This window comes from Ictalurus punctatus, chromosome 6, assembly GCF_001660625.3.
Source record: "Ictalurus punctatus breed USDA103 chromosome 6, Coco_2.0, whole genome shotgun sequence".
Taxonomy (NCBI): Eukaryota; Metazoa; Chordata; class Actinopteri; order Siluriformes; family Ictaluridae; genus Ictalurus; species Ictalurus punctatus.
The window spans coordinates 84,949-107,849 of NC_030421.2; the positions used below are offsets into that span (position 1 = coordinate 84,949).

Consider the following 22,901-nt stretch of genomic DNA (forward strand, 5'->3'; position numbering starts at 1 on the left):
GAGAGGGTTAAGGGCCTTGCTCAACAGTGGCAACTTGGCAGGGCTGGGGCTTGAACCCCCGACTTTCCGATCAGTAACCCAGAGCCTTAACCGTCAAGCCACTACTGCCCCAATCTAAACCTCTTCCCTCAGTGTGAGCAGTGATTCGACCTCTCTCCTGTGTGAATGCGCTCGTGTTGTTGAAGATCACTGTGTCAACTGAAACTCTTGCCACAATGTGTGCAGTGATACGGCTTCTCTCCTGTGTGAATGCACTGGTGTATCTGGAGATTACCCCGTTGAGTAAAACTGTTTCCACATTCTGAGCGGTGATGCAGCTTCCCTCCTGTGTGAATGTGCTGATGCTTCCTTATATTACTTTGGTCAGAAAAACATTTCTCACACTGTGGGCAGTGATACGGCTTCTCTTGCGTCTGAATGTGCTGATGTTCTTGGAGAGCACCCTGATGGCTAAAACTCTTTCCACAGTCTGAGCAGTGGTGAATTTCCTTCCGTATATCATTGTGAGAAGTGTCAGAACTGAGAGAATCAGATGATGTTTGCTGATGTCTGGAGCCTTTTGTGGGAATTAGAATCTCATATTTAATCTCCCCTGATTCTTGCAGTCTCACATAGTCTTCATAGTGGCATCTCCAGATGTGATTGTGGAGGTAAATTTGAGATGAATAGGACAGTGGACACAAGGAGCAAGTGAAGACTTGCATCAGGGCATTATATGTCTGGAGCAGTAAATGAACAAAAGAATCAGTGACTGGATACGAAATGCAGTTATTTATTGTATGCAAATATCCCTGGGTAAAGGAACACTAAATTTCTTTGAGGTCAAGTAAAAACAATTATTATTACTGGCAAAATTACACACAATTATTGAATATAGCTGTAAATTCTTGATGTCTAGAGGCGGTGTTGAGCATAATGCATACTCTAAAGTAACCAGTGCTCAGATCAAGTCCACACACCAACATAGTCATGTAGTACAGCATAGTCAGTAATACTCTTCTCACATGGAAGACACTGTATAGAAATCATCTGACTGAAGGCTGTAATCAGCAATTTATCTTGTTCATTCATTCGCACCAAACTAACTGTGAGGCCATGTTTACTTGTGATAATGTGCAGGTTCGTAAGAAACACTAGTAAGCATTCTTCATATTCTATAATAAAAGTAACAAGACTCTGACACATGGTCAGTTGCCTAGAATCTAGTTCCAGCAAAGCATTGACACACTGAAGACACATTGGCAGGCAGGAGCTTTTTCAGTGCAGACAGTGTCATTAAGCTTCTAGCTTAACTAGATGTGGGCAACACACTTAACTAGAGACAGTGTGTCCTTGCTGAGTGGGATCTGTCACAACAAGTCCCTCAGAAGAGACATCAGGTATGGTAATGACCGCCTCTGGAGAGGCACCAAAAAAGGAGACTCTGGAACAGTTATGAATGTTGTGCAGCATTTCGTAGATGATGTGAAATAAAAAAAAGAGTGGCATGAATCGTACTCTATCTGCTTTTGCGCACAGATCATTGATTTGATGAGGAAAACTGCAGCAGTGGAGACTGTCTGTGCTGGTGAACAGAACTACTGAAGAAACTACTCTGATGGAAGCCGTCACTTTGAGAACAAATTTACCATCAGGCTGAGCAGCGCAGTCAAGTAAGCTTCAGACACCCAGGGGAAGTTTAATCCACCACTTGGGTGCCAGGACAAAGATCAATTTTTAAACATTTTTTTTTTACTTCATATGCAAATATCAATATATTAATGTGATACGGGCAACAACAGGAAGCAAGAAGAGGGAACACAACAATCTGGTGACATGGAAAGACTTGGGGAGATTGAAAACAAGCCTTGCAGCTGCATTCTGGATCAGTTTTAAGGGTAAGACTGTACAAGGAGACAGACCTAGCAGGAGTTGACTGTCCAGAACTACTCAAACATCAACGGCAAAGAAGTTTATATATATATATATAATATGGGCAGTGGTGACTTAGTGGTTAAGGCCCTGGGCTACTGACCGGAAGGTCTGGGGTTCAAGCCCAGCACTTTCTGCTCCAGGGGCGCTGCATCATGGCTGACCCCAGCTTCCTGACATGCTGGGATATGCGAAGAAAAATAATTTCACTGTGCATATGTATATGTGACCAATAAAGACTCATTATATGAATAATAATAAAAAAATTTAAGTCACAGTAGTTATAGAGTGAATACAGAGTAGGACCCAGTACTGAGTCTTGTGCGACACCAGTGGAAGGTCTGCATGGAGAAGATGTGGATTCCCCCCATGTCACACCTGATATGAGTGTCTCTCCAGGTAAAAAGCAAACCACTACCATACTGGCCCACTAATTCCAAGACTAGCCATAGTCAGATGCTAGCTCCCTTACACCAGAGGGAATGCCAGGCTGGGAACAATGTCACCAAGAGGACACCTCGAGTACAGACTATGGTAACCCAGTTAATCTCCTACATGCATACTTTGATGCAGGAGAGTTCACTCAGGCTACAAGCAATGTACGCAACATTAAGATGGAGGTGGCAGAAATCGGGGCATTTCTGTTACTTTCACTGGTGGATTCAGGCACTGCTGTCACCAAGGTAAAATGCCCACCTCAGTCTGGACCATGGCATGTGTGAATGTTGACATCTGCCAGAAGCCTACCACACCACCAGATACTGTATGTAAGGGTCTCAAGAGAATGGCTCGCCTGGTGTTTCTCTCTCTGACTGCAATTTCCCTGAATGTTAAGAGACCCACACCCACCATCCTGCATCCAACCTAACACATCTGGTACAAGTCCAGACTCTGCCACTTAACTAATACTTCTACTATAGCTCTATATACACTCACTCTATAAACCCCCTTCGCTGCACTTGTGATGTAAATACACGATAATGCAGGTGTGTAAACAATTCTTTACCAGGCAGCAGCGTGATTTCCTCTAACGCAAATGGGTAGAAGAATGGGATCATTGGCATAAAGAGTTTTACTGAAGATGGTGAGATGTACGGTTTCTACTCTTACTCTCAGGATGTGCTTCCCACCAGCCCTGCTTTAGTCTTATGCTACAGTAGATACTGTACTAACAATAGTCTTGCACTTGTCATCTACACAGACATTATGAATTTTTTGCTATAAACATTTAAAATCAGAAAGAAACATTAGACTAATCATATTAATTATTACATTAACATTAAGTGATTTGCCTTACACAGAAAGTCAGGATAAATCAAATACATTAATACTGCTTAAACATATAATTTAAGCCCAAACCATAATGATAAAATCATATTTAATTTGAGAAATTCAAATCATGTTATGGCACTGTGTTAGTGCACTTATGGGTCTTAAACAAAATAAAATAATTAAAACTCTTCCCACACTGGGAGCAGTGATACGGCTTCTCTCAAGTGTGAATGCGCCGGTGTATCTTAAGACTACCCTTCTGAGTAAAACTCTTCCCGCACCATGAACAGTGATACGGCTTCTCTCCAGTGTGAATGAGTTGGTGTCTTCGTAAAGTACTCAGTTGACTGAAACTCTTTCCACACTGTGAGCAGTGATACGGCTTCTCTCCTGTGTGAATGCGCTGGTGTAGTTGGAGTTGATTCTGTTGAGGGAAACTCTTTCCACACTGTGAGCACTGATACGGCTTCTCTCCTGTGTGAATGCGCTTGTGTCGTTGGAGTTGATTCTGTTGAGTAAAATTCTTTCCACACTGGGAGCAGTGATATGGCTTCTCTACTGCATGAACACTCTGATGTTTTTGGAGATTACTCTGTTGAGTGAAACTCTTTTCACACTGGGAGCAGTGATACGGCTTCTCTCCTGTGTGAATGCGCTTGTGTCGTTGAAGATCACTGTGTTGACTGAAACTCCTGCCGCAATGTGTGCAGTTATACGGCTTCTCTCCAGTGTGAATGCGCTCATGGACTTGGAGATGACTCTGCTGATTAAAACTCTTCGCACACTGTGAGCAATGATAAGATCTCTCTCCTGTGTGAATGCGCTCATGTCGTTGAAGATCACTCTGTTGATTAAATCTCTTCCCGCACTGGGAGCAGTGATACGGCTTCTCTCCTGTGTGAATGCGCTTATGTATCTGAAGACTACCCTTCTTAGTAAACCTCTTTCCACACTCTGAGCAGTGATACAGCTTCTCTCCTGTGTGAATGTGCTGATGTTTTCTTATATTACTTTGGTCAGAAAAACATTTCTCACACTGTGGGCAGTGATACGACTTCTCTTGCATCTTAACGTGCGGGTGTTCCTGGAGAGCACCCTGATGACTAAAACTCTTTCCACAGTCTGAGAAGTGGTGAATTTCCTTCTGTATATCATTGTGAGAAGTGTCAGAACTGAGAGAATCAGATGATGTTGGCTGACGTCTGGAGCCTTTTCTGGGAATTAGAATCTTATATTTAATCTCCCCTGATTCCTGCAGTCTCACATAGTCTTCATAGTGGCATCTCCAGATGTGCTTGTGGAGGTAAATTTGAGATGTATAGGACAGTGGACACAAGGAGCAGGTGAAGACTTGCATCAAGGCATTATCTACTTCTGGAGCAGTAAATGAACAAAAAAAAACAGTAACTGGATACGAAATGCAGTTATTTATTGTATGTAAATATCCTCGTGTAAAGGAACACTAAAATGGTCAAATAAAAACAATTATTATTATTGGCAAAATTACAAGAACACAGCACATAATTAATGAATATAACTGTAAATTCGGTGAAAGTCTGTAAATTCTTGATGTCTAGAGGCGGTGTTGAGCATAATGCATACTCTCCAGTAACCAGTGCTCAGATCAAGTCCACACACCAATATAGTTATGTAGTACAGCATGGTCAGTAATACTCTTCTCACATGGAAGACACCCTATAGTAATCTTCTGACTGAAGGCTGTAATTTAAGACACCAACAGCAATTTATCTTGTTCATTACTTCGCACCAAACTAACTGTGAGGCCATATTTACTTGTGATAATGTGCAGGTTCGTAAGAAACACTGGTAAGCATTCTTCATATTCTATAACAAAAATAACAAGACTCTGACACGTGGTCAGTTGTCTAGAATCTAGTTTCAGCAAAGCATTCACACACTGAAGACAAATTGGCAGGCAGGAGCTTTTTCAGTGCAGACAGTATGTCATTAAGGTTCTAGCTTAACTAGATGTGGGCAACACACTTAACTAGAGACAGTGTGTCCTTCCTGAGTGGGATCTGTCACAAGTCCCTCAGAAGAGACATCAGGTATGGTAATGACCGCCTCTGGAGAGCCACCAAAAGGAGTCTCTGGTACAGTTATGAAGGTTGTGCAGCATTTCGTAGATGATGTGAAATAGAGAGTGGCAAGAATCGTACACTATCTGCTTTTATGCACAAGTGTCAGAGAGGCCAGCATGGATTTAACAAGGAAAACTGCAGCAGTGGGGGCTGTCTGTGCTGGTGAACAGAACTACTGAAGAAACTACTCTGATGAAAGCTGCCACTTTGAGAACAAATTTGCCATCAGGCTGAGCAGCACAGTCAAGTAAACTTCAGACACCCAGGGGAAGTTTAACCCACCACCCGGGTACCAGGACAAAGAACAAGCTTTTTTTTTTTTTTTTCTTACTTCATATGCAAATATCAATATATTAATGTGATACGGGCAACAACAGGAAGCAAGAAGAGGGAACACAACAATCTGGTGACATGGAAAGACTTGGGGAGATTGAAAACAAGCCTTGCAGCTGCATTCTGGATCAGTTGTAAGGGTAAGACTGTACAAGGAGACAGACCTAGCAGGAGTTGACTGTCCAGAACTACTCAAACATCATCAGCCCAGCAATAATTATTTTATGTATTTTATTTACATATACATATATATATACATATACATATATATATATGTGTGTATATATATATATATATATATATATGTATATGTGTATATGTATATGTGTATGTGTGTGTATGTATGTATGTATGTATGTATGTATGTATGTATATATATATATATATATATATATATATATATATATATATATATATATATATATATATATATATATATATATATATATAATGTGAGAGAGTGAGAAAGAGAAATTAAAAAGGTCACAGAGAGTAGCTATAGAGTGAAAACGGAATAGGACCCAGTACTGAGTCTTGTGAGACACCAGTGAAAAGTCTGCATGGAGAAGATGCAGATTCCCCCAATGTCACACCTGATACGAGTGTCTCTCCAGGTAAAAAAATAAAACAATAAAAAAAAAAAAAAATAGCAAACCACCACCATACGGAACCACTAATTCCAAGATCAAGATAAAATCATATTTAATTTGACAAATTCAAATCATGCTATGGCACTCTGTTAGTGCACTTATGGGTCTTAAACGAAATAGAATAATTAAAACTCTTCCCACACTGGGAGCAGTGATATGGCTTCTCTCAATTGTGAGTGCGCTGGTGTATCTTAAGACTACCCTTCTGAGTAAAACTCTTCCCGCACCGTGAACAGTGATACGGCTTCTCTCCTGTATGAATGCGTTGGTGTCTTCGTAGAGTACTCAGTTGACTGAAACTCTTTCCACACTGTGAGCACTGATACGGCTTCTCTCCTGTGTGAATGCGCTGGTGTAGTTGGAGTTGATTCTGTTGAGTGAAACTCTTTCCACACTGGGAGCAGTGATATGGCTTCTCTACTGCATGAACACTCTGATGTTTTTGGAGATTACTCTGTTGAGTGAAACTCTTTCCACACTGGGAGCAGTGATACGGCTTCTCTCCTGTGTGAATGCGAACGTGTCGTTGAAGATCACTGTGTTGATTGAAACTCCTGCCGCAATGTGTACAGTTATACGGCTTCTCTCCACTGTGAATGCGCTCATGGACTTGGAGATGACTCTGCTGATTAAAACTCTTCCCACACTGTGAGCAATGATAAGATCTCTCTCCTGTGTGAATGCGCTCATGTCGTTGGAGATCACTCTGTTGATTAAATCTCTTCCCGCACTGGGAGCAGTGATACGGCTTCTCTCCTGTGTGAATGCGCTTGTGTATCTGAAGACTACCCTTCTTAGTAAACCTCTTTCCACACTCTGAGCAGTGATACAGCTTCTCTCCTGTGTGAATGTGCTGATGTTTTCTTATATTACTTTGGTCAGAAAAACATTTCTCACACTGTGGGCAGTGATACGGCTTCTCTTGCATCTTAACGTGCGGGTGTTCCTGGAGAGCACCCTGATGACTAAAACTCTTTCCACAGTCTGAGAAGTGGTGAATTTCCTTCTGTATATCATTGTGAGAAGTGTCAGAACTGAGAGAATCAGATGATGTTGGCTGACGTCTGGAGCCTTTTCTGGGAATTAGAATCTTATATTTAATCTCCCCTGATTCCTGTAGCCTCACATAGTCTTCATAGTGGCATCTCCAGATATGCTTGTGGAGGTAAATTTGAGATGTATAGGACAGTGGACACAAGGAGCAGGTGAAGACTTGCATCAGAGCATTATCTATGTCTGGAGCAGTAAATGAACAAAAAAATCAGTAACTGGATACGAAATGCAGTTATTTATTGTATGTAAATATCCTCGTGTAAAGGAACACTAAATTTGATGTCATGTAAAAACAATTATTATTATTGGCAAAATTACAAGAGCACAACACACAATTAATGAATATAACTGTAAATTCTTGATGTCTAGAGGCGGTGTTGAGCATAATGCATACTCTCCAGTAACCAGTGCTCAGATCAAGTCCACACACCAATATAATTATGTAGTACAGCATGGTCAGTAATACTCTTCTCACATGGAAGACACCCTATAGTAATCTTCTGACTGAAGGCTGTAATTTAAGACAGCAACAGCAATTTATCTTGTTCATTAATTCGCACCAAACTAACTGTGAGGCCATGTTTACTTGTGATAATGTGCAGGTTCGTAAGCAAACACTAGTAAGCATTCTTCATATTCTATAACAAAAGTAACAAGACCCTGACACGTGGTCAGTTGTCTAGAATCTAGTTTCAAGCAAAGCATTGACACACTGAAGACACATTGGCAAGCAGGAGCTTTTTCAGTGCAGATAGTATGTCTTTAAGGTTCTAGCTTAACTACATGTGGGCAACACACTTAGCAAGGACACACTGTCTCTAGATGAGTGGGATCTGTCACAAGTCCCTCAGAAGGGACATCAGGTATGGTAATGACCGCCTCTGGAGAGCCACCAAAAGGAGACTCTGCTACAGTTATGAATGTTGTGCTGCATTTCTTAGATGATGTGAAATAGAGAGTGGCAAGAATCGTACACTACCTTCTTTTGTGCACAAGTGTCAGAGAGGCCAGCATGGATTTAACAAGGAAAACTACAGCAGTGGGGGCTGTAGTTTGTAGTAGTGCTGGGCTGTAGTTTTCAGTAGTGCTAGTGAACAGAACTACTGAAGAAACTACTTTGATGAACACTGCCACTTTGAGAACAAAGTTGCCATCAGGCTGAGCAGCACAGTCAAGTAAGCTTCAGACACCCAGGGGAAGTTTAACCCACTACCCGGGTACTAGGACAGAGAACAACCTTTTTTTTTTTTTTTTTTTTTTGTTACTTCATATGCAAATATCAATATATTAATCTGATACAGGCAACAACAGGAAGCAAGAAGAGGGAACACAACAATCTGGTGACATGGGAGGACTTGGGGAGATTGAAAACATGCCATGCAGCTGCATTCTGGATCAGTTGTAAGGGTTAGACCGTACAATGAGATAGAACTACCAGGAGTTAACTGTCATGAACTACTCAAACATCATCAGCACAGCAAAAAAATTTAAAGTCACAGAGTAGTTACAGAGTGAAAACAGAGTAGGACCTAGTACTGAGTCTTGTGTGACACCAGTGAAGAGTCTGCATGGAGAAGATGTGGATTCCCCCCCATGTCACACCTGATATGAGGGTCTCTCCAGGTAAAAACCAAACCACCACCATACTGGCCCACTAATTCCAAGACAAGCCATGGTTGGTTGCTAGCTCCCTTACCCCAGAGAGATAGTCAGGCTGGGAACAATGTCACCAAGAGGACAACTCAAATGCAGAGTATGGTAACCCAGTTAATCTCCTACATGCATACTTTGGTACAGAAGAGTTCACTCAGGCTACAAGCAATGTACACAAAAGTAAGATGGAGGTGGATCAGGGCATTTCTGTTACTTTCACTGGTGGATTCAGGCATTGCTGTCACCAAGGTAAAATGCCCACCCCAGTCTGGACCATGGCATGTGTGAAAGGTGACACCTGCCATAAGCCTACCACACCACCAGATACTGTATGTAAGGGTCTTAAGAGAATGGCTCGTCTTGTGTTTCTCTGTCTGACTGCAATTTCCCTGAATGTTAAGAGACCCACACCCACCATCCTGCATCCAACCTAACACATCTGGTACAAGTCCAGACTCTGCCACCTGACTAATACTTTACTATATACTTCTACTATAGCTCTATATACACTGCCATAACATTAAAAACCACTGGCAGGTGAAGTGAATAACACTGATCATCTCAATACAATGGCACCTGTCACAGTGTGGGATTTATTAGGCAGCAAGTGAAGAGTCAGATCTCAAAGTTGATGTGTTGGAAGCAGGAAAAACGGGCATGTGTATGGATCTGAGCGACTCTGGCAAGGGTCAAACTGTGATGGGTAAAGGACTGGGTCAGAGCATCTCCAAAATGGCAGGTCTTGTGGGGTGGACATAGAGTGTATCGCAGCTTGCTGCGTATGGGGCTACGTAGCCGCAGACCGGTCAGAGTTCCAGGAAAAATTCTGCCAGTCTCACTCTTTAAACCACCTTCACTGCCTTGTGATGTAAATACACGATAACGCAGTAGTATAAACCATTCTTTACCAGGCAGCATAGAGGTGATTTCCTCTAAGGCAAATGGGTAGAAGAATGGGATCATTTGCATAAAGAGTTTTGTTGAAGATGGTGAGATGTATGTTTTCTACTCTCCCTCTCAGGATGTGGTTCCCACCAGCCCTGCTTTAGTCTTATGCTGCAGTAGTTACTACACTTGTACTTAATTCATCTATGCAGACATTATGAATTTTTTGCTATAAATATTTCAAGTCAAAAAGAAACATTAAACTAAGCATGTCGATCATTACATTAACATTAAGAGATTTGCCTTACACAGAAAGTCAGGATAAATCAAATACATAAATACTGCTTAAACATAATTTAAGCCCAAACCATAATGATAAAATCATATTAAATTTGACAAATTCAAATCATGTTACGGCACTGTGTTAGTGCACTTGTGGGTCTTAACCCTCTTACCCCTTAGTTCCCACAGTATTATGTCCCACAACCCTATATTCCCCATAGAAACAGCATGCCAACCCTGAGTTCCCGGGCCAAAATTGGCCCCAAAATCAATATTCTAATTATAGCATTTTTATGCCTTGAAACAACTTATAATAATGGATTTGTGTAATAGTACTTTGAAAATTAAGCAGTTCAGTGTTTTTACTCCACTTAGAGCACAATTCTTAACTAGAGAAATTACGAAAAATGCTCACTAAAATCCTTATACTCATTTAGAAGTACCATACGAGCATCAGCGTGGTCAATGCCTTTGAATAAATGCATTTTAGTGCCAAAAGTCAACTTTCTGGTTATAATCAGACCAGCAGGTACTGTTTTCACGAATAACAGAAATTGGTCGCATTCCCGACAGTGAAAAACAGTTTTTGATTCCTTGTGGGAGTTGTTCTTTTCAACAGAAGGATTTTTCTTGGCGAAGTGTCTAGCCTTCTCACTATCAGTTTCGGTTTCAACATTGCCTGAACTTTCACCGCTGTCACTATCTAGAATCCTTGCTCTTGCCTGTGTAACTGTGTATGTTTTCTTTTTTTTTCACCGATTTAGATGTACCTGTGTTCACTGTAGGTGTAACTTTAGCTGGAACACGATTAGCTTTTCGCTTTGGCATTTTTAGTTGCAACAACATTCACGCTTGGATCAGCTTCATCGTAATGACGTCATCAACCTTCCGGGTCAAAAAATAATAATGAAATAAGTAAGGAATCATAGCAGAGTAATGCCGGTATACCAGCCTTACGGGGATAACGTTTAGACTGTAAAGCCGCTATATCGGCCTTACGGGTATTTGGCACAGACGACCAAGCTGGTATATCGTCCTTACGGGAATAGGTCAAAGACGGGCAAGCCGGTTTTTCGGCCTTACGGGGTCAGTGGGTTAAACAAAATAGAATAATTAAAACTCTTCCCACACTGGGAGCAGTGATACGGCTTCTCTCAAGTGTGAATGCGCTGGTGTATCTTAAGACTACCCTTCTGAGTAAAACTCTTCCCGCACCGTGAACAGTGATATGGCTTCTCTCCCGTGTGAATGCGTTGGTGTCTTCGTAGAGTACTCAGTTGACTGAAACTCTTTCCACACTGTGAGCAGTAATATGGCTTCTCTCCTGTGTGAATGCGCTTGTGTCGTTGGAGTTGATTCTGTTGAGTGAAACTCTTTCCACATTGTGTGCAGTGATATGGCTTCTCTCCTGCATGAACACTCTGATGTTTTTGGAGATTACTCTGTTGAGTGAAACTCTTTCCACACTGGGAGCAGTGATACGGCTTCTCTCCTGTGTGAATGCGCACGTGCCTTCGTAGAGTACTCTGTTGATTGAAACTCTTGCCGCAATGTGTGCAGTTATACGGCTTCTCTCCAGTGTGAATGCGCTCATGGACTTTGAGATGAGTCTGCTGATTAAACCTCTTCCCACACTGTGAGCAATGATATGATCTCTCTCTTGTGTGAATGCGCTCATGTCGTTGGAGATCACTCTGTTCATTAAATCTCTTCCAGCACTGGGAGCAGTGATACTGCTTCTCTCTTGTGTGAATGCGTTGGTGTATCTGAAGACTGCCGTTCTTAGTAAACCTCTTCCCACACTGTGAGCAGCGATATGATCTTTCTCCTGTGTGAACGCGCTCATGTCGCTGGAGATTACTCTGTTGAATGAAACTCTTTCCACACTGGGAGCAGTGATACGGTTTCTCTCCAGTGTGAATGCGCTTGTGCCGTTGAAGATCACCGTGTTGATTGAAACTCCTGCCGCAATGTGTACAGTTATACGGCTTCTCTCCAGTGTGAATGAGCTCATGGACTTGGAGATGACTCTGCTGATTAAACCTCTTCCCACACTGTGAGCAATGATATGATCTCTCTCCTGTGTGAATACGCTTGTGTCGTTGGAGATCACTCTGTTGATTAAATCTCTTCCCGCACTGGGAGCAGTGATACGGCTTCTCTCCTGTGTGAATGCGCTCGTGTATCTGAAAATTACCCAGTTGAGTAAAACTCTTTCCACACTCTGAGCAGTGATACGGCTTTTCTCCTGTGTGAATGCGCTTGTGTATCTGAAGACTACGCTTCGTATTAAACCTCTTTCCACACTCTGAGCAGTGATACAGCTTCTCTCCTGTGTGAATGTGCTGATGTTTTCTTAAATTACTTTGGTCAGAAAAACATTTCTCACACTGTGGGCAGTGATACGGCTTCTCTTGCGTCTGAACGTGCTGATATTCTTGGAGAGCACCCTGATGACTAAAACTCTTTCCACAGTCTGAGAAGTGGTGAATTTCCTTCTGTATATCATTGTGAGAAGTGTCAGATCTGAGAGAATCAGATGATGTTGGCTGACATCTGGAGCCTTTTGTGGGAATTAGAATCTCATATTTAATCTCCCCTGATTCCTGTAGTCTCACATAGTCTTCATAGTGGCCTCTCCAGATATGCTTGTGGAGGTAAATTTGAGATGTATAGGACAGTGGACACAAGGAGCAGGTGAAGACTTGCATCAGGGCATTATCTACTTCTGGAGCAGTAAATGAACAAAATAATCAGTAACTGGATATGAAACGCAGTTATTTATTATATGTAAATATCCTCATGTAAAGGAACACTAAATTTATTTGAGGTCAAGTAAAAACAATTATTATTATTGGCAAAATTTCAAGACAACAACACACAATTAATGAATATAACTAAATTCTTGATGTCTAGAGGCGGTGTTGAGCATAATGCATACTCTCCAGTAACCAGTGCTCAGATCAAGTCCACACACCAACATAGTCATGTAGTACAGCATAGTCAGTAATACTCTTCTCACATGCATGACACAATATAGTAATCTTCTGACTGAAGCCCATATTTACTTGTGATAATGTGCAGGTTCGTAAGCAAACACCAGTATGCAGTCTTCATATTCTATAACAAAAGTAACACGACTTTGACACATGGTCAGCTGCCTAGCATCTAGTTTCAGCAAAGCATTGACTGACTTCATATACAAATATAAATATTTTTAATCTGATACGGGCAACAACAGGATGCAAGAACAGGGAACACAGCAATCTGGTGACGTGGGAGGACTTGGTAGATTGAAAACAAGCCTTGCAGCTGCATTCTGGATCAGTTGCAAGGGTCAGATGGTACAAGAGGGTAGACCTACCAGGAGTAGACTGTGAAGAACTCCTCAAACATCATCAGCACAGCAGAAGTGTTAAATTTTTATTTTTTTTAAACCCTCACTGGGAGCGGTTATAGGAGCGGGTATAGAGTGAAAACAGAAGAGGACCCAGTACTTAGTCTTTTGGGACACCAGTGGAAAGTCTGCATGGAGAAGATGTGGATTCCCAACATGTCACCCCGATACGAGTGTCTCTCCAGGTAAAAAGCAAACCACCACCATACTGGCCCACTAATTCCAAGACTAGCCATGGTCAGGTGTTTGCTCACTTGCCCCAGAGTTAACCAGACACCCTGAGAGAAAACCAGGCTGGGAACAATGTCACCAAGAGGACACCTCAAATACAGAGTATGTTAACTCAGTTAATCTCCTACATGCATACTTGGTTGCAGGAGAGTTCACTCAGACTAGAAGAAACTTGTGCAACAGTAAGATGGAGGTGGATAGGGGAATGCCTTTTACTTTTACTGGTGGATTCAGGCACTGCTGTCACCAAGAGAAAATGCCCACCCCAGTCTGGACCATGGCATGTTTGTATGGTGACACCTGCCAGATTCCTACCACACCACCAGATACTGTAATTGAGGGTCTCAAGAGAATGGCTCGTCTTGTATTCATCTCTATGCTTGCAACTTCCCTGAATGTTAAGAGACCCCCACGCTCTGATGTCACCAAACATGAGCATAAAATCTTCCAACCTGTGACACTAAAAGAACAGTAACAAAGCTGTCCTCTGTGGTAGTATAGTATTTGTATTACAATCACTTTAATCCAAGGAAGGACAAGTGGTGAACCAGCGACAGGGTCATGGGCACCCAAGGCTCACTGATGCGTGTGGTTAGCGAAGGCTAGCCCATCTAGTCCAATCCCACAGAAAAGCTATTGTTGCACAACTTACTGAAAATGTTCATGCTTGCTCTGATAGAAATGAGTCAGAACACACAGTGCATCACAGCTTGCTGCGTAGCTGCAGATCTGTCAGAGTGCCCATACTGACCCCCTGTACACCACCGAAAGCACCTACAATGGGCATGTGAGCATCAGAACTGGACCATGAGGAAGAGATGGCACCAGGATGAAGTATGGGAAGAAGGTAAGCCAGCAGAGGCAGTGTGATGCTCTGGGCAAGGTTCTGCTGGGAAATCTTCTGTCCTGGAGTTCATGTGGATTTTACTCTGACATGTACCGCCTACCTAAACATTGTTGCGGACCAAGGACACCCCTTCATGGCAACAGTGTTACCTAACGGCAGTGGCTTATTTCAGCATGATAATGCGCCCTGCCACACTGCAAAAATTGTTTGGAAAAGGTTTCAGGAACAAGACAAGGAGTTCAAGATGTTGACTCGGCCAGATCTCAGTCTGATCAAGCATCTGTGGGATGTGCTAGACAAACAAGTCTGATCCAAAGAGACCCCACCTCGCAACTTACTGGATTAAAGGATCTGCTGCTACCACCTTTGTGCCAGATACCACAGCACACCTTCAGTGGTCTTGTGGAGTCCTTGCCTTAATGAGTCAGAGCTGTTTTGTTTTTTTAATGGCAAGACCATTTTTTGTTTTTTGCTATATACTGTGTACATTTGGATTTGAGATTAATATGAGATGACAGATCTGAACTGTACTGGTGAAATGTTGCTTAACTGGGTTAAGGTCTGGTGATTGACTTGGCCAATCTAAAACGTTCCACTTTTTTACCCTGATGAGGTCCTTTGTTGAGATGGAAGTGTGTTTTGGGTCATTGTCTTGCTGCGTGATAAAGTTCTGCCCAATTAAATTGAATGCATTTCTCTGTAAATTGGCAGACAGAATGTTTCTGTAGACTTCTGAATTCAATCTGCGGCTACCATCATGAGTTACATTACCAATAAAGATTAGTGAGCCTGTTCCAGAAGCAGCCATGCAAGCCCAAGCCATACAGTATACTCCAAATGTGCAAATAAACATTGGAACTCTGAAGGTCAATCCAGTACCCTGTCTCCAGACTAATCTTTGGCAAATTTAGGGTTAAAGGTCTTGCTCAAGGACAGTGAATTGAATCATGGGAATTCTGGAATTTGAAAATGCAACCTGCCCATTACTAGTCTGAAATTAGTAATAAATCCCTGAGCTAGCAGTAAAGCTCTAAGCTCAGGTTCTAATGCTAATTAACATAACTGTAATAAAACTGTGAGCAAAAATTAAGATGCTGAAACCAAGTTAGACTCAAAGGGAGGAATACTAAAACTTGAGACAAAACCAGATTAACAATAGCCATTAGAGAATTTATAAATACTATCTAAAAACTATACTATTTTAACCATATAAATGCTTTCGGGGGTTCGATTCCCACGGGGGCCCTGTGTGGGCGGACTTTGCATGTTCTCCCCGTGCTGCGGGGGTTTCCTCCCCCAGTCCAAAGACATGCATGGTAGGCTGACTGGCAATTCCAAAGCGTCCGTAGTGTGAATATGTATGATTGTTTCCTGCAATGGATTCGCACCAGGGTGCCATGCTCCCTGGGATAGGCTCCAGGTTTCCCCGCAACCCTGAAAAGGATAAGTGGTATAGAAGATGGATGGAGGGATGGATGGAGCTTCACTCACAAGCAGTAAACACTTAGGAGCTGGAGACCAGAGGCAGGGTCATTAGTTTATTTGGGCCCCGAGGCAGGGTCATTAACCTGAGGGTTATTGCTGCATGCCAGAATGATCAGTGTAAAAGACTGTATACTTATTGTCTTTTTTAGGAAACAAGAACTACTGTTCCAATAATTCATTGAGAACAATGACATTGAATTGCGGTCATGTATTTTCACCTGGCTTAGAATACTACTAGTATCTCACAGTATTCCTAGCTGATGTCAGAGTTACTATGCACAATGTTCACACAGCTGGATGCCAATTTATTTGCCATTACTTCCATGGTTTTAGAAATGTACCTGGTTTGTGGAGTTTGCTTTGGTATTGCAAGCGACATAGTAATTAAAAGAAAAGTAAACATTAAACATGGCTTTTCATAATATGGTCACAATATAGTCACTTGTGTTAAAGGCAGTCTTATGTTTAAAAAGTATTGCTAAAATTTTAATTCTCTGTGATGAAAATGAAAGGCATGAATGTTTACTTCCAGAAACTCATTGCTGAACTCTGTGGGATGGTACAGGTGCCCAAAAGCTCTGTCACCATCAAGAGTATAAAATCTGCCAACTGGACACTAAAAGAGTACAGAAGTTGTCCTCTGTGTTAACATTGCACTTATATTCTAGCCTTTCACTACATCAATGTAAACTTTTGACCTGTTAACAGGTGCACAGACAGAGCATGCAGTGTGCTACACATCGCCTCTTGTAGACTGGAGGAATGAAAAAGGACTTGAATTCTAGTCCAGTGCTTGTGTTCCTTGATCTCATTCACAACTCAGTCCAAGAAGAAATTGACCGGATGTAATACTTTTGGGTTTTAAATCAATAATATTACATTCAAGACCAAATATTTATCATAAAATTATTACGTTTGGACCCAAACCTTACCATCTGAAGAGCACTTTTTATTCCAGAGGCAATCAAATGCAGGGCAGAGATCTTTAGCATACTCCTCTTCATACCACACCAAGAGCTCCTGTCCTGGGTTAATGGGTCGACAGCAACGGTACAGAATCCCTCCTCGATACTGAAAAGCCACAAGATTCTGCTCTTCATCATTACGAGCACAATTCACATACCTAAGAGTTTAAGGCAAAGGGGCAAAAGGATTACAAAGGGGAAAGAAAATCAGAAATTATGATAAGGAGTCTTTATTGATCACATCTACATTACAGCAATGTGAAATTCTTTTCTTCGAATACCCCAGCATGTCAGGAAGCTGGGGTCAGAGTGCAGGGTCAGCCATGATACAGCACCCCTGGGTTAAGGGCCTTGCTTAAGGGCCCAACAGTGGCAGCTTGGCAGTGCTGGGGCTTGAACCCCCAAATTTCCGATCAGTAACCCAGAGCCTTAACCTTCAAGCCACCACTGCCCCATATCTGCCCAAATCAGATATGCAGCGTGAGAGTAAGCATGTACTATAATCAGTCTGAGAGTAATCAGTGACTGGCAAAAAATGAAGTTATTTCAATAAAATGGGTCCAAAAAAGAACACATTAAAAGTAAATGACTAGGTGTATATTTCACCTCATCCAATTCGCATGCATCTCTCTCTTGGCATCTATGTATTCTTCACGCTGCCCGCTCCTGTAGACCTGCAAATCACACATTTATCAATTTTACAAATTACTAATTTTATCCATTAAATCAGCCTGTGCCGTCCAGTAAATTAAGCTATACAAAAATAAGAATGATGCTTCATGCAAATATTGTTGTAATAAACATCATTAAGGTTTAATACTTTGGAAAGAAAGATCTCCACACACATTCCCTTCAAGCCAATCACATCAGAAAGTTGCCTATTATTTTCTAAACCTGCTTTGTTTATATACTGTGTGTGTGTGTGTGAGAGAGAGAGAGAGAGATAATTCCATGCTCCATGAATGTGTGATCCCTGTGTTTTTTCTTAACGGCATATAGACCTCAACAACCAGGTCACGTTTGGTGTTATATGCCTGGTAAAATCAGACATGAAACAACACTGTAGCTTGATGACTGAGGCTCAGCCATAAGAGCATCAGTTAAGTCAGGCGAGGATATACACCAACGACATTCTTGACAACTGTATTCCTCCAACTTTGTGGCAACAATTTTGGGAAGAACCACATATGGGTTTGATGTTCAGGTTTCCAGAAACATTTGGCCAGATAGTGTATAATTATTTATCTTTTCCCCATTTATGCTCATTATCCAACTTTCTTATCCATCAGGTGTAAATATTTTCCATTGTTATATAATTAGTATTGTACCGTATTATAACACATACCTTTCTTCTTTTTATTATTAAACTTTGTATTTCTCTCTTATTTAGGGTTAGAGTTATCTGTCAATGGGTTAACCTAATCTGACTAATATTATACCTAGTATTTAGATACTAGGTAAATTCACTTATTTCGTGGTGAAGTAAACATCATGAAGTGGTATGTCATTCTGATATTATTTTAGCAACTGGACTGGTGACATCCTACACACAGCAAACTGCACAAGCTGATTAAAACTGATAGTCTCAGGGTTGCAATAGAATACGCTTTGGAATTCGTCTAAAAACCTCGAGCTGGTTCGGTGTTCTGTGTTTCCTGCCTGGTGTTATTTATGTACGAAATGTCAACGCCTCTGGAAAAGACACAGATCATTGCGCACATCCAGAAGAGCCTGAACTACACGTTTTTCGACTGTAAGTGGATTCCCTGCAGCGCGAAGTTTGTTTGTATGGGAAACTTCGCCAGAGGAACTGGGGTCCTGCAGGTGTACGTGGTTCAGCATGGAGACGTGCAGCTTGTCAAAGAGATCGAAAAGCCCAAGGCATTCAAATGTGGAACATTTGGGGCGACATCTCTCCAGCAGAGACATTTGGCCACAGGCGATTTTGACGGCAACCTTCACGTGTGGAATCTTGGGCCATCAGAGGTTCCAGTGTACTCTGTGAAAGGCCACAAGGAAATAATCAACAGCATCGATGCTTAGGCATCGGAGACGACGCACCAGAGATCGTTACAGGGAGCCGAGATGGTACAGTTAAAGTGTGGGATCCGAGGCAAAAAGACAAACCTGTGGCAAACATGGAGCCGACAGAAGGCGAGACCAAGAGAGACTGTTGGACTGTTGCATTTGGTCACGCCTTTAACGACCAGGATATGCTGTGTATATGCTGGTTATGATAATGGCGATATTAAGCTGTTTGATCTCCGAAATAAGTCTCTGCGATGGGAGAAAAATATTAAAAATGGTGTGTGCAGTGTTGAATTTGACAGAAAAGCTATCAACATGAATAAACTAGTGGGGACATCTTTAGAGGGCAAATTTCATGTCTTTGACATGAGGACTCAGCATCTGACCAAAGGCTTTGCATCTGTTTTTGAAAAAGCCCACAAATCTACTTTATGGCAAGTGAGGCATTTGCCCCAAAACCGGGACATCTTCATGACAGCAGGCGGAGATGGGAACCTGCACTTATGGAAATATGAGTATCCAGAAAAGAGGAGTGAGAAGGATGGAGATCGAGTAGACAGAGGAGTGGCTGGGACGCTCAATGTCCTGCAGAATATCACTCTGTCCACACAACCCATCACCAGCCTGGATTGGAGTCCCGACAAGCAGGGCCTGTGTGCGTGTGCTTCCTTTGATCAGTCTGTGCGGGTCCTCATAGTCACCAAGCTGAACAGAGTGTGAGCTCATATCCTGTGACTCTGGGCCACCTTCTCTTCTTCTTCTTCTTATTATGTGTTTCCTCTACAAACCAAATGTGAGTCTGTTTGTATGCAAACATGACTAACTTCAGTTAGAGTGAAATGATATGAACTGAAGTCTTCTACTTCTACTTCTAATTGGACCTGTGCCATTACTTTTGAATATGAAATGTTTTTCACAGTAAACCATCTTTAAAAGCTTTAAATAAAATCTTTTAATTAAAACTGACATCAGTTTCTTGTTTGTCAGTGTTAATTATGTTTTTGAAACATTTAAACAGATTATACCACTGAACAATAAAATAGGGAGCAGGATGCAATAAAACTGATCTGGAAAATAATAGGAAGTGACACTAACCGCTAAGTCTTCAGTAATGTAATTTAGATTATAATATTTATAATAAATGTGTAAAAGCTCACCACCCAGGAATATCCACTGCTCATGGCTTCCTCTCTGTCTACCAGCTCTCCCTGGTAGGGTCCGAAGTGTGCACCTACTGGAACAGTCTCCCCCTTATTAAACACCCCCAGACCTGCATGAGGAATACCGGACTTCCGAATCTCTATTCCAGGAGGAAGAGTTTGTCTGGCTCGGTCAGGGACTCCCATGGGAACAGGAGTATCAGGGATGAAGAGGGGCGGTCCGTGAACCTCACACTTGTTGAAGAAGAAGGATTTGCAAACCTCACAGTCTGGAGGGAAAGAAAATATAATAATGTGAAGAAATAATGCTCAAAATAATTCTTAATAAACTGCAATGAACATAATTAAAGCTTTTAAAATGCATTTTTACATTTTTAAGTGTGCCGCCATGTATAGCATATGATTTTAAATATTTGTTTTTACATAATAATAATTTAAAATAAGAATCATCAGTGAGTGTGTTACTGAGCTCCTGAGAGGCCTGATGTCTTACAGAGGGAGTCTTTATTGTCAGGATCTTCCTCTTTAATGGAAATAACTTCAGGTGTGGTGTTGAAATCATCTCCATGGCTGTAGATGTTCAGCTCCAGCGGCTCCTCTTTCTTCACACAGACTTCTGACACTTCGGATGTTCCTCCATCTGAAGTCTCTGTTTTCACGTCCTCACACAGCTAAAGATCAAACAGCAATAACACTTCTTCAGCAAACAAAACATCAACACTGTTTATAGATCTGTTTATAAGGTTTCCTAATTTGAACATGTTATTGTTTTTTCTGTAACACAACTCATCATTAAGCTTTACCTGTGAAGGAGCAGGATCAGGAACCCAAGACTTCCTGGAGGAGCGTGGTCTGTTTCCTGCTGATCTCATTATAACACCTCTAAACAAACATTATTCATCATCATCATCATCACAATAATAATATATTTTATCCTGTAACAATTGGAGGACAGGAGAGGAATATTTTATGGACTTTAACCCTTTAAACAGACCTGGTATAAAGTTGGCTTCAGGTTCGATATTCGCAGATTTCCGCAAATTAAGGGACCGTCTCTAAAGACGGCATTGATGTACGTTTCTAACTTCAATAGCATTTGAAGGGAATGACTTACAGTCACAAATCCAACTGTAAAGTGTTCATATAGGTGTCTATAACACACACCTTTTATATGTATTTATATTTCAAAAGTGTACTGATGATTTAATTCAGCACGAGCAGCGCGGTAAAAAATAAAATGAAAATTAAATTAGACTCGACGCTGAAACTTCCGCTTCACTGCTCCTCACTTCCGGTATAAAATTTTAGCAGTGCAGTGTTACAGAGCTAACAAACTGCAGTTTTGTCGTCATTCCACACAAGAGACATCTTTACACAAAGCACGAAATCGATGTGTTTTCCCGCTCACTTTTTATTGACAGGATATAATCGATTATCGGCCGAAACATCGGTGCATCGCTATTTATAATACTTTAAACACACAAATGGACAACAGCTAAGCCACTAAAACGCCTCGCTAAGGCCGAACTACAAATCTCTCCTTATTAGATAAACAGTGTACTACATAGGGTGTACACGGCATTATTTCATACTGAATGTAGTGCACTTAAACAGTGAAGTGGAGATCTATTTGGGATTCGGCCACACAGCTTCAGGTTAACTTACCTCAGGTTTTTAAAGCAGAACGAGGTTTTAAATCCTCAGAAATAGACACAATAACGTGCTTTTATTTTAATTCTATCGAACTGCAAAACTCTGTCAGAAATTATTTAATCTGAATAGTAGCTCTGTAAGCTAAAGCTGAGAATGCTGTCGAGTCTTTTTCTACTTCGGTGTTTCCTGGCGGCTGGAGAAGTTGCGACTGGTCGCTTTACCGCCACCAACTGATGTATAAAGTCATTACCATGATCCGAATGGGAGACGAACTATTCAGTCAATATTCTTTCATTTATTATATGAAAGAATATAAAACTATCTCCTGATACTTAACAAATTTGCCTAGAATATCAATGCTGTCAATCAAATTGTCCATTAAATATTTGAGATTATTAAAAAAAACTCATTGTGCAAAGTAGGTCTTTTGCTCAACTGAAATAAAACTATTAAAGGACGAGTTTTGGATGCCTTAGATCAATAATAATTTTTTTAAAATTAATTTTTTTTTTGATTTACCCTTTATGTTAAGTTTTGATTTACACCTCAGGCTTAATAGGGTTAAGAAAAATTGGGCATGGCCACTTTTACTTAAATGGCTATAACTCTTGAACAGAATTAAATTTTTCACCAAACTTGGGGTATGTATGTATGAAAAAAAAACATTTACTGAGTGTGACCAGTTGGTGGCACTATAGCAGAACAAAACCTGAAATTGGCAGTAAATGTGGAGCTATTGGTCCAATAGATTTGATAAGTAGCAATTACTTTTCCAGACTTTTCTTGCCTCTGTCACAACTTTGTTGAGACATGTTGCTGCCATCAAATTCATATTTACCTTACCTTTTTTTTTTCTTAAAATGGTACATTTATTCAGTTTAAACATTTGATATGTTTTCTATGTTCTATTGTGAAGAACATATGGGTTTATGGGATTTACAAATGATTGCATTCTGTTTTTATTTACATTTTACACAGTTTCCCAAACCCCAGG

At 41.2% G+C, this 22,901-nt stretch overlaps 1 protein-coding gene and 3 pseudogenes across 1 annotated transcript; 1 reads left to right on the forward strand and 3 right to left on the reverse strand.

Moving 5' to 3' along the window:
* Window positions 1-751: 751 nt before the first annotated feature.
* Window positions 752-22,135, reverse strand: LOC128632891 (histone-lysine N-methyltransferase PRDM9). Its single transcript, XM_053680646.1, has 7 exons — window positions 21,920-22,135; window positions 21,058-21,136; window positions 20,748-20,925; window positions 20,252-20,523; window positions 17,673-17,740; window positions 17,034-17,224; window positions 752-4,557 (listed from the first exon to the last, which is right to left on the reverse strand). The coding sequence occupies exons 2-7, from the start codon at window positions 21,124-21,126 to the stop codon at window positions 3,404-3,406; spliced, it is 1,932 nt and encodes a 643-aa protein (XP_053536621.1). The 5' UTR covers window positions 21,127-21,136; window positions 21,920-22,135; the 3' UTR covers window positions 752-3,403.
* On the reverse strand, window positions 6,079-7,487 carry LOC128632894 (zinc finger protein 239-like; annotated as a pseudogene).
* LOC108266219 (zinc finger protein 585A-like) overlaps window positions 7,538-22,901 on the reverse strand; it is a 32,344-nt pseudogene continuing 16,980 nt past the window's right edge.
* Window positions 18,333-20,245, forward strand: LOC108266905 (dynein axonemal assembly factor 10-like; annotated as a pseudogene).